Raw genomic sequence first — 12,178 nt, forward strand, 5'->3', positions numbered from 1 at the left:
CACACACACACCGGTGTGTGTATATACGTATACGTGTGTATATATGTGTATATATATATATATTTTTACACGCAGACCCCGGTGCAGATCCCGCTCCCGGCGCAGGCAGCGCCGCCGCAGTCGCCCATGGGGGCGGCCCCGCCCCGCCCCGCTGCGCACGTGCCCGCGGCCGCGCGCGCCCCCTCCCCGCGCGCTCTGATTGGCCGCGCGCGGCCCGGCCCCCGCCGCGCCGGGTGAAAGGGCGGGCGTGCGGCAGCGCCGCGCTAGTCATGGCGGCGGCGGCGGCGCTGCGCGGGGCGCGGGAGGCGCGGGCGCCGCTCGCCCTGCTGCAGGTACGGGCGGCCGGGGGCGCCGCGCTGGGGCTCCTCCTTCCCGCTCGCGGGAGCCGTGTAAAGGTGTGGGGCCGTTGCGGGGGGCCGCCATGGGGTTGTCCCCGCTGTGCAAGCGTGTGGGGCTGGAGCCGGGTTGGGGGGAGTATCCCTGCTGTGGGGCAGGCGCAGCGTGAGCGTGTGGGCTCAGGGTCTTTGCGAGAGGTTCCCCTCTTGCTGGGGGATGCGACTCTGGAGCTGCTGCGCCCCGTGTGGGGCCGAGGCCGTGGCAGTGTCCCCGGGTGTCTGCCTGGGACGGGGCCTGGCGTCTGAGCGGCTCCCGGTGGCGCCTTGCTCGGCCTCACTTGTCTAAAATCTCCATTTGCTGGTGCTGCCGGGGATCATGGGCTGTGCCCGGATCCTTCTCTGCCCTCTTTTTTAGCCTAGTGCCCTAGTGAAATGTGGTGGTTGGGTAGAGAACAATTTGAATAGCGTTTTATGCCCCGAGGTAGTGTAGTTCTGCACTGCTTTCACCAGCAAAGAGCTTAGCTTCCAGGGAAAACTCCTGTTCTGTGAAGGTGCACTGCCTTTTCCTTTCCCTCTACCCATGTGTTTCCTGTGGCTGTGCTGTTGGTGGGTGTTGCCTTGGGATGAAGGTGCATGGACTGTACCTGCAGGTGCTTCAGCTGCCCCTTGAGGAGCATTGCTCTTGTCTGCTTTAATGAAAAGGGCAGAAGGTCATTGCAAAACTGTTTTTGGGGAGAAAAGACGTCAAGTGTCCAAGAAGCTTGTTTCCTAAAACTGGAATAAACTTGCTGAGGTGGTTACTTTGAGCTTGTATGGTACCTACATTTTTTTCCTTCTCTCTTACAGCTTGCTCTGTGTTAAAATAAATGCAAGACTGGTTTGGGAAAGAATAAGGAACATTAACACATAGTTTTGTGTAAAAGACCTAAAGATGTTAGCTACTGGTTTGTATGTGGAATAGGTGCAGAATGCATCCAAGTGCTTCACACAGCAGGAAGAACCTGCTGCTTCCTGGAAAGCAGCATTTGTGAGGAGGATGGTGAGGAAGGAGCCTTGGTGGAGAAGGGAGAGCAGCCTGCAGGGGTGGCTTGCTCTGTGCACACTGGGATAGTGCAGGTTTCTATCTCTTAACTGGAGCTCCTAAGCTGCACTGGGAGGAACTCAGTGTCTTTGGGATGCTGTGTGAGGAATGTGGGGCAGGGAGCTGCTCAGCAGGCCACCTGGATAGGAGGTAGGTTGTACTCTAGGTGTTTTTCCCCCAGATAACTTGCATGGCAAGTCTGTTCTGCTGTAAAGGTCCACCTGTGTGTGTGGGATAATGGAAATGACTGGAGCAGTGAGTTGGAACTACCAGAGTGCTGTTGTTGGTAGCCATATATGCCTATATGTGCATAAGGAAGACCTCTCTTTCCATGAAGTGGTCCAAATGTGTTGATATCTGCCATTCTCTCTGAAACATACATCTTGTATAATGAAGGTGAGTTTCATACACTGTTTTTTATGGAAAATATTTAAATTTGATTAGGCATGACTTTCATAGTGCTTAAATATCTTGCTAATGTAGGCAAGTATTCCTAACTCTTTGAACTCTTCATGTGCTTGCGTTCTGTGCAGTTATCTCTGCGGTGGGAGCTCCTTGCTCTCTCCTGTGTGGCATTATTTTTAGCGTTGCAGTTCTGGGGAGGTGCTTTTGCCTTTGCATTGGGCTGGAGGAGAGAGCAAGGTTGAATTCAGTGGCTGTTTGTGAAGGGAGTTAGGCTGGTCACCAGTTCAGATAAATGTAGCCTTATGTTAATGGAGTTGAGGGATTGTTTTTAATATTTAATCTGAAGATTAGCATTGATAAGCATGCTTAACACAGATCATGGTCAGGGATTTGTGCTTTTAGAGCTCCCTTGCTTCCAGGAGTAGCTGCTTAGTTAGTTTTGCTTGCAGAATCCAACTATTGTGGGGAAATCTTCTATAGAAGAGCTAAGAAACTTGGCTAAAGTTTCCGTAGAATACAAATTGGTGGAGTAATTCTTGATATTTTAGTATATTTTTATTTGCTAATTTGTTTTATGTTCAAAACTTGCCCTGGTAAATTATTGTCGTAGCTTTAAAGTAATGATACTTGCTTCCCAGGCTCTAGCTTTACTGGAGCTGTCCGAGTTGCTGCTCTGGGAACTCATCCCGCCTTTCTGCAGGTGCTGATTCTTGATCACAGGTCCTTTTTCCTTTTTTTAGATATAGGACTGAGGAACCAAGCTGACTGCAATCCTAACTTCCCCACTCCTTGTGGGTGTCTTTGCAGCTGGATGTATCTCCTATTCTAGTTCACCATGTGGCTGTTGCATAAACTTCTATACTGCAGCAAGGGAGAGCACCCTTGGGAGTTGGAATGACTTGGTTTGAAAATATAGCCTTAGGTTGATGGATGTTGTGTGCAAGCTCTGTTGACAAACATGAAAATCTTGTTTCTTCTTAGAATTGACAGTGATTCTTGGATCTGGTAAGAGTTGCATAAGTAGCTTACAAAGCACTTTACTACCTTTCTGTTTTTTTGAAGATGACTTTGCCTGCAGTTGGTTCTTAGCTGTCTAGAACTCCCTGAAAGAGTGCAGAAAGAAGGGAAAAAGTATGGATTAGTGAAAACAGAAATTTAAGATTGGTCTCCTGTTCACAGAATTTGTGCCATTTTGTGTTAATGATTGCCATTTTCAGCCTTGGAGATCAAACACCTGGAAATTTCTGTTTCCTTATGTATGTTGAGTGTGTACTCTAGTTGTAGATACCCAGAAACAAGGGTGTCAAGTTAGGCTGAAATGAAAAAGCTTTGAAAAGGGCTGCCGTGTAATCAGAATATTGCAGTTATTAAAGCTTTGTAGTGTTTAAAATTGCTCGCATGGTTCTGGTTAATGAGAAACATCCTGCAATATGAAGGAGCTATTTCAGTGGTTTCTTAAGGTATTGAGTTAGGTGTGAAAGCATGGGGGCAGAAGTTATAGTAGGAACTCTAGCAGAAGGAAAAATGTGCTAGAATATACCTTCCTTCTAGTATTAACCTTATTAAAGTAATATTATTGGGTGCTTTCTCTCCCTGAAATTGGTACTCTGCATTCCAATGCAGATGCTTTTCTGCTGGAGAAGCTATTTACAAGGTAACCTGTAGAGCAGGAAAACTGCCCTTCATGAGGGGCAAAACTTTAAAACATATATGCTGAGCCACTGGTAAATAACATGAACTATTTCTTTTTTGTTGTGTAGCATGGTGTTAAACCACTGGAAGAGATTTTCCTATTGTCTCCTGTCTCAGCTGGGAGAATATCTCCTTGGATGTTAAGTGAGCTTGGGTTAAGGCTCCTGTGATCTGTGGCCGCTCCTGTGTGCGGATGGGCTTGAAAGGTTTGCTGGGAAGCTGCATGCAAAAGTGAAGTGACAAATATCAGCAGTTAAGTTGCGTCTGACCTTTTTTCCTAAAGGCTGAGTGCTTGTCAAAATATGGGGAACTGACCTAAGCTTTTTTGCCCTGTGGAAGAGATTAAGCCCACCTAATTCTTCACTGAGGGATACTATAAGCACTACACTGCAGTTTTGAACATAGGCTTTGGGGAAAGGTTCTGTCTCCATCCCTTCTGTACTCAACACTGTTTTGTTTGGAGTGTGTGTACTATTTCACATACTATTTAAGTTTCCAAAGCAAGGCAGAATGATGAGCTACTAGTCCAATAAAAAGTGTAGGTGACTATAGTATCTGGCACTGTTTTGTGTAATAGCAGCAGAGATCTATAGGAGTTGAGGGATTTGCATTTCATGTGGTTCACATACACCTGGGAGAGAGCCTGCCTTCCAGGGACACAATGCATTAGGTGACTGATCAGTTATCAAGGTATCTTGGAATTATGCAAGTATCAGTTGCATTAAGTGACTGGTAATTCCTGTTCTGGGCTCTGTTCTGTTTTTTTTCTAATGCATTGTGTAGCTTGGGGCTGCATGGCTTTGGGAAGCAGCCAAATGAAAATTCTAAAGTGAGGGTTAGGTTGGCTTGGTTGAGTTTGTGTTTTGGGAGTTGTTTCTGCAGTTTGGTGTATTTTTAATGTACCCAGCTACAGACAGAGCTTGCGAGCCCTGGGAGGTGGTAGCTGAGCAGCAATTCTACATGGCAGTTTTGCAGGGTTCTCTTGTGACATTAACCTTAAATTCCTTAAAATTGTTTGCTTTTAAATACTTGTTCAAATATCTATAGTGCTAAGAATGGATTTATAAGGAGATTTGACAGATTATAGCTTAAATAAGCTCTTAAACCTTAGTGTGTGTTAGAGTTTCTTTAAGGAAAACTTACTAGTAATTGTGAATTAGAGAAATTTCATATCTGAGCAAGTTAAGCGATGTACAGAACTTAAGCTACTCTACCTGTATTCAGTACAGAACTGAACCTGATTCTGTACCTGCTTCTAACCTTGGGAAAGGAAGAGACAAAGTTTTTAATACAGATGCATAACTGGATTAGGTTATTTCCCAAAGATATTTTTATATGAAATCTGGATTTCAGAGTAAGAACAGAGCTGAGTGCTTTTCCTAATTCTAATTGCTTGGCAGCTGTTATCTTCAGTGTTTTACAGGTTTTCTCTAAGAAAGAACCTACCTAAGAATCTAAAATCTAATATTAACTATAGTTTTGTAACACATTTTTCCAGCTTCACCTGTGCATTCAAAACTAAATAGTTTTGTATTTTAAAGCTGAGACATCCCTTTCTCTTTTCTTTCCTCCAGTCTAACTGCTATATTTAGGTTAGCTTCACTGACCTTCCAAAAACACTCCCAAAGGATAATGTTGACTTTTGTCTTGTCCTGTGTGAACTGCTTCAGGCTCTTCATGGTAGAACAAGGACTGAGAGGAGAGGCTTTGCTTGATGTCCTGCTCTCAGGAGCAGGATGCATTCACTACCCCTGTCTGTGGTCGTTGAAGGAATCGCTGTCCTGCCAAAGGCTTGGGATAGTGACCAGCTCATCACAGTAACTGTGCCTGGCATGAGTGTGTCCTTAACTGCTCTCTCTCTCCTTGCATGTTCATGACTTGAGACAGTCATGAATTCTCCAGCTGTTTATATAAATTGTAGACTTCCTTAGCTACTCTTGGTCTCATTTCTGGTGCAGTAAGTGTCCATCTCTTTTGGTCTTTCCTGCAAGAAAAGACCAAGTTATACTAAGCTTCTCATTCATGTCTCTGCAACCTCTGTAGTTTTCAGATGCAGTCGATCACTTCTGAGCTTGCATAATTTCCCATCACTGCTATTTTTTTTTGCCTCCTACTAGATAAGACAGAACTTGGTATTTTTATAGTCTTTTTATATTCCCCTCGGAGGAGCAAATATAGTCTTCTGAGCCATGTATCTGTACTGAGGTAACTTTAAAGTGGAATCTTTCCCTCAGAACAATGTCATTGTGGGGTGGTGGTGCCAAACTAGCATGTGCAGTCTGTACTCTTGCTTTCTGCTGAGAAGTGTATGATGTGCTCTGTCCCTAGCAGTGAAGGCCTTTCATTCTCCCTGGTGTGCACACAGGCATCTGTCTGCTTTTGAGAACTCAGTGATTAAGTGTTTCTTGGGACTAGATGGAAGGAAACAAGTCATTGTTTTAAAGTATTTTTAAATTAGCTACTTATCTATGGTTTCTGAACTGTCTTAAGTTACTGTTCAGCAGATGTGTGCTCATCTTTCCATCCTCTTGTGTATGAAAAAGGAAAGATGGACAAGGGGGGTTATGTAAGAATTTTCTAAAGATGTTAGCATGTGAAACGATTGTTTTAATGGAATACTGTAGGAGGAAAAAATGTATATTCCTTTCTTCTATAGTGTGAAATGCTCTGTTCAAGACGGTGCCTTGTGACTTCACGTCAACTATATTCAGTTGTGCATGATCCAAATGAAAAGGTAAGTGGTATTGTGCATACTGTTTCTTCTCTATCGTGTTACTGTACCATTGGCTTCTGACTTCTAAAGCTATTTATGTTCTTCCCTGTGCTGTTAACACTGGTAGTTTTCCTAGTTTAATCACTGTACAGTCACTGTTTTCGTGGTATGTCTTTCTGATGTTTTCGAAAGCTAAAAATGTCTCTCTTGCAGTGTTTGATAAGTTTAGGTAGTGCTTTAAGCATGTATCTTAAAAAAATAAATGCTTGTCAGTTTAGGAAAGTTTCATGCTAGTGTCAACAAGTTGTAATTTTAAAACTACTCAATCTTTTGCATGGTATAGGAGCTGTAGGCTTGTTAAAACATCTGGAAGCTATACTAGCCAAAGACTTTCCTAAAACCGATAATGCAGTAGTGGCAGCATGATTGTTAGGTGAGGTAATATGCCTTGTCCAAATCTGATTTCACTTAAGCTCTTTTGAGGGTGAGTGCTTGCTCAGAGCTTGGGTAAAGATGGGGCTTTTAGGGTCCGTGGAGAGAACAGCCACTCCTCAACTTGGAGGTTGCTGTTTTCTTGGAGTTCTTTATGTCGATCACTGGCTTGTGCAGTAGCCATCTCAATTTACATCTTACTAGCCAAGAAAAGCTTTTCTGGTTTGAGATTGTCTTGGCATGGCCTCTGAAGTAATATTCTTGGAAAAAGTGTGGCTTGAGGTACCCTAGTATAAGAGGGCAAGAAAGGCACTTTAGGACCCATATATGCCAGTGTAAGAAAATAACCAGGAGTGAAATGGCATTAGAAGCCAGAGGGGAAAAACAATATATAGTGAGAACTGTGGCTTAATCTGAGTAATTTGTGACTCCTCTAAATGCTTCCTTCTGGCTTAAGATCTTTGCTGGAACTAGCCCTATTCTTTTCTTAAAGGCATGATTTTTAGACAATAAAATGGAGTATTTTACCTCTTTACTGAAAGTAATTTCCTTCTGGGCTGTGGCTAAAGGATGGTTCAAGCTCTTTTCTGCTTTCTTCCTTTGCTACCCCTCCACTGTTTCTGTAATGATCAGACTGTCATACAGAGCTTCCTTAGCTAATTAGTGGAAATGATATATTGAAATATTGCTCAAAAATAGCACATGGTATTTTTCTTACTGTACTTCAGGCCTGTTCTTTTTAAGAGCAGGAGCCCAAGTCAGTCTCTTTCTGTTAGTCTTATTGCAGAATTGGAAAATAAAAATAAAATTAGAATCTCTACATATTCATACTAAGTCTTATTCTGCAATTTGTGCTTAGTCATTGAAACTCTTACACAGCAAAGAAGTTAACCAGATTAAATATTTAAAGAGTTAAACTTTTAAATGCTAAGTATTATGGTAAGTCTTTGTGCCTAAAAGCTTCCAAGTGCTTAGAATGCTGAAATTTAGACTTGGAAATGGTTTGAGCGTGTTGAAAGTTATTTGAGTGTATTTTGGACTGGGTCCCCAGCAAAGGAAGCTCTCCAAATAAACTGTTTGCAGCTCAGATAACTGAACTTGCTCAAGAATGAGTTGCTTTGGACTGGGATGTAAGTGTGTATGTGCACTAGGCAGTGGTGTGCCTTCCTCAGCAGAGCTGGCTGGGCTTACATAAGGGCTTGCTACAGCAATAAATTACATGATATATTGCATGATAAGAAATTGCAAATAAGTCCTCTAAGATTTATCACATAATTTATCATTTAATTTCTGAATGCTGTTACCACAGGGCTTTGCAATGCCAGTGCAGGCCTGACTGAACTAGTAAAATGCTTTTTGGTTAAGGGCACCTTGGGTGCATCCCCTTGGAATCTGTGAGGAAGCTGCAATACAGTGCCCTAGTTTGCTTATACAGTTGCTGCAATGGTGTTTATGGTTCCTTCCTCTGCATTTATTTTTGGCCATAGGGTACCAGTTTTTGTAGTTGCTGTTGCAATACCAATGCCCCCCTGCCAAAAAAAAAATCATGGAAAACACATAATGGGGGGAGGGAGAATAGCTACTGAATGTTTTAAGGTATAATATGACAAACCTAAATTGGTTAATCTGCAGGCTGGGGCTGGCCTGCTGGAGAGCAGCTCTGCACAGAAGGGCCTGGCTGTTTGGGCAGACAGGTTAACCATGACCCAGATTTGACTTGCTGTCCAGTTGCACTCTAGCTGCCACTTCATGCTGAGTGGGTAACAGCCATGCAGGGGCAGCCAGCAGTTTGCTGGGTTCCTTGTGTGAGGCTTGGCTATGAAGAGGTCAGTACTGTTCAGCAAGTGTATCTCCACAGAGTGGAAGTTCAGATCTTTCCCCCATGTCCTTGGCAGAGAGAAACTTCTCTTGTGATTTAAATGTCATTTAAGTATGCCAGGATAGATTAATACTGTCCTCTAGATCTGTGCTGGTTGGAGACACTTGACCCACAGGTACCTGTCACCAAATAGAGCTAAAATAATCTGGTTTTAGTTTATATAGGCTTTTCTCCAAAGTAGGGTTGGGCGTTCACCCAGGGACACTGGAGTAGAAGAGTAATGACCTGCATATTGGCGGTGTTGCTATGTGTTTGACAGTGCTTGTGAGTGTCTCTTCCCTGAACTTGGCTCTCTGAACCTCTAGAGTTCTAGTTCCTGCTCTGAGCACAGGGAGGAGATCCAGGGAATGCAGGTGTCAATAGTCAACACCTTTGTTTTTGGAACCTTGGCACATGGCAGTTAGATTGCCATAGCATATTGTTTTTACTATATCACTACTAAATCAGCAGGACATTTTAGCAGGTAATCTGAGTCAATGAATGTTTTAATGAAAATGCCTCTTTCTGAAGGGAAAGAATATGGTTTGTTCATACTTCAAGGTACTTGCTGTTCTTTTCCCGCCAGACTTTTGAAAAGCTGCTCGTTGCCAACAGAGGGGAGATTGCATGCAGAGTAAGTATATAATCTTATGAGTTTTTTGTTCTTATCCTGTGGATAACTTAAATATTGATAATTGTCACTTCTCATATGGCAGGTCATCAAAACATGCAAGAAGATGGGGATTAAAACAGTTGCCATACACAGTGATGTCGATGCCAATGCTGTAAGTACAGCTAGCTTATTTGAATGCAAATGATAGATGGGACTTGGTAGTTCAATAAGACTTAACTGTTATGCAGGTTTGTTTACCATAATGATGATTTTGAGGTGTTTTTGTTTATGCCCTTTTCTGTGAAGGGAGAAGAGATGCCATAGGGGGAGTATTAGTGAAATACATAGTGTTTTTTCTGTGAACACTTCTGTATTTAGCCCATAGAAAAATATTGTTGCTTCCTTTTTCTGGATTAAACCAGACAATAGAGATGTAATTGAGAGGTATATTGCTCTGTACACCAAATAAATGGCAGTGAACCTGTATTTTTTGGCACAAGCAGTAAAGCATTCCATGCTTTCATATAGATATGAAGAAAATAGATTTCCTACTGGGTTTGCAGGCCTATAAACTGGTTAACAGTTATAGTTGGCAGTATAGTATTGCTTGCCTTCCTTTGGTTTTTGTTCTAAGACTGGGTTCTGGAAGCTGGAGAAGTTGGCTGAAGGCCCTCCAGTGCCTGCACCACATAATCCTACCATGTGTGCTGAGCAGGCCTGTTGGAGGAGTTCCCTTTCCCAAAGATAACTGGGATGGCTGGAGGAGGACGTAAAATAGCTCTCTGGACAAGAACCTAACACAGGTCCAGCCCTACTTTATCAGTTTCAGATCTTAAGTCTCTTCTCCAATTTGTTTTAAAAATAGTTGAAATCAATAATTGTAGCAAGAATAGGAAGGCAATTTGTGCTTTCTTTGACCAACATAATAGGAAGTATAGTCATGCTTGCACATGCTCTGACTAGAGAACATCTTAATCCTTGCATGTAGCAGTTCCTACAAGGAAAAAGATTGGGGGTACCCCTGCAGCCTGAGAGAGGTTGCTGGAAGACAGCAAGACAGCTGAAAACCTGTGCTCTTTACTGAAAGAGGTCCCTCAGATAAGCTGAGGAGGGGAAAATGTATGTTTTATATATGGTGGGACTTGTGAATACAGGTGTTGAGGTGTTCAGCACTAGAAAAACTGAAAAGCATGATTCCTGGAATCTGGAAGTTTGAGAACCTAGTATTCTTAGAGTTAAATGATAGCTGAGAGCTTCAGAAGTGTAATTTTGGACTTTGGCAGTGCCAAATACATAATAATGTGTCCTTTTGTGGTTCTACCTGACCTGCTCAGGTCATATAAATAGGATAGAGCAAGGGATTGAAATTTTTCTGAGACAAAGGGGCCAAATGCTCTACTAAATTCCTCTGCCAAATGATTCTTTCTGAGGTGAATGAAGGGTGTGCTTGGTCTGGATTTCAGCTGGTAGCCCCAAGTGGGAGAGAATAGTGGTTTGTGAGTGCTCAGTGGACTGTGAAATGAGTGCCTAGCAGATGGATGTCGGACATCGGGATAAACTCCGGTTCTCTTGGAAGCCAAGGGTTAAGTGGATGTGAATACAAACTATTCTGTATGATGTGTCATCCCTCTAGTGAAACTCTGAAACATGCTAATGGGCATTTGTATTCCCTGTGTGTATGGTATCTGTTGGGATAAATGTGTGTTTAGCAGCACTATGTAGCCCTCTTCACTGTCATGAAATCATTTTGAAAATAAACCAAAATGCTGTTAAATAGTCTTTCACAAGTCCCTAATGAATGTAAATGAATGACTGGGCTTTCCAGTAGATCTAGATGGCTTTATTGTAGGGATGCTCCTGTGAACTACAGAATATAGAAAATCTGGAAGTAGGAAGTAAAAAAGACAAGATGAGGAACATAGGGAAAGCATTATAGAAAATTAAACTCCTGATCTTAGGAAGGGAATACATGAAGAAGACTGAAAATGAGCTTCAATCTGCAATGTTGTCTTAGCTTTAACATCTGTGTCCCTTTAGACACTTTCTTAAAGAGCAGTAGTAAACCTTGGTGTGCAACCTGATAATCAGCTGTGTGCATGAAGGAATTTGAGGTATTTAAAGGAAAATGAAAGCAGGTTATGTAAAATACTGCTCTGTGTACTTAAAATATGGTGGTTGTACTACAGCAACATCTATTTGATTAAACAAAAAAATCTAGTTTGTGCTAACCACATCCTTTAATTGCTTCCTTGGTGTTTGCTTTGGGAAATAGTTGATTAGTATCTCTGACTGAATAGCTATAGCTGTTTGATGTGTGAGTAGCCTGACTTCTGGAGTGATGCTTGTGACTGCCAGCTCAGATCTGGATAGATCAGTCCAGAGGCCAAAATTCTTTGAGGATGTTGTGACAAAAATGCTTCTGCCCATGTACTTTTCAGGTTCCAGAAGGTATGTTTTTAGTTACAACAGTGGTAGAAAGATGTCAAATCTTTTGCATCAGCTCAAGTTTGATTTCAATCTACCAGCTGAGCCTCTGCCTCCACATGGGAGAAGTGTAGTTAGGAGAGACTTGTTCACTTAGCAATGGGCTGCAGCAGAAGTTGGGAGCTTCCTTTGATTTCAAATGTGATGGGATTAAGCAGGACTTCTGTTCTTTGAGACTTAGATTGTGAAGATAGGGAACATCATGGGAGGCTAATCTGGTGCTGGTCATTGGACCAGAGGCAGGAATAAATGTCAAGGTATGGTGTTGGAATGGTTGTCTATCCCAAAGCTAGTTCACAGAATGGTTGAGGTTGGAAGGGACGTCTAGAGATCATCTAGTCCAACTCACCTGCTCAAACAGGGACACCTAGAGTGTGTAGTATAGGGGTAGCATCCAGGTGAGTTTTGAAGATCTCCAGAGAAGCTCAGTGTTTACTAAAAGCATTAGGACCTGGGTTCAAGTGATTAGAAAAGTTGGGATAGTTTAGAAAACATCTTTTATATCCAGGTACTTACAAGAGGATTATTTGGAAAGTGTAAATTTTCTATTTATAACCTAGATTCT

The 12,178-nt window shown here is 42.6% G+C and overlaps 1 protein-coding gene across 1 annotated transcript; it reads left to right on the forward strand.

The window, feature by feature from the left end:
• The first annotated feature begins 236 nt into the window (after positions 1-236).
• Positions 237-9,340, forward strand: LOC148590338 (propionyl-CoA carboxylase alpha chain, mitochondrial-like). The gene is made up of 4 exons (XM_088539151.1): positions 237-332; positions 6,170-6,247; positions 9,103-9,150; positions 9,233-9,340. The coding sequence occupies exons 1-4, from the start codon at positions 270-272 to the stop codon at positions 9,332-9,334; spliced, it is 291 nt and encodes a 96-aa protein (XP_088395277.1). The 5' UTR covers positions 237-269; the 3' UTR covers positions 9,335-9,340.
• Positions 9,341-12,178: the final 2,838 nt, after the last annotated feature.

This window comes from Tinamus guttatus, unplaced genomic scaffold (genome assembly GCF_059628265.1).
Source record: "Tinamus guttatus ecotype Peru unplaced genomic scaffold, ASM5962826v1 Tinamus_guttatus_pri_ptg001429l, whole genome shotgun sequence".
Lineage (NCBI taxonomy): Eukaryota > Metazoa > Chordata > Aves > Tinamiformes > Tinamidae > Tinamus > Tinamus guttatus.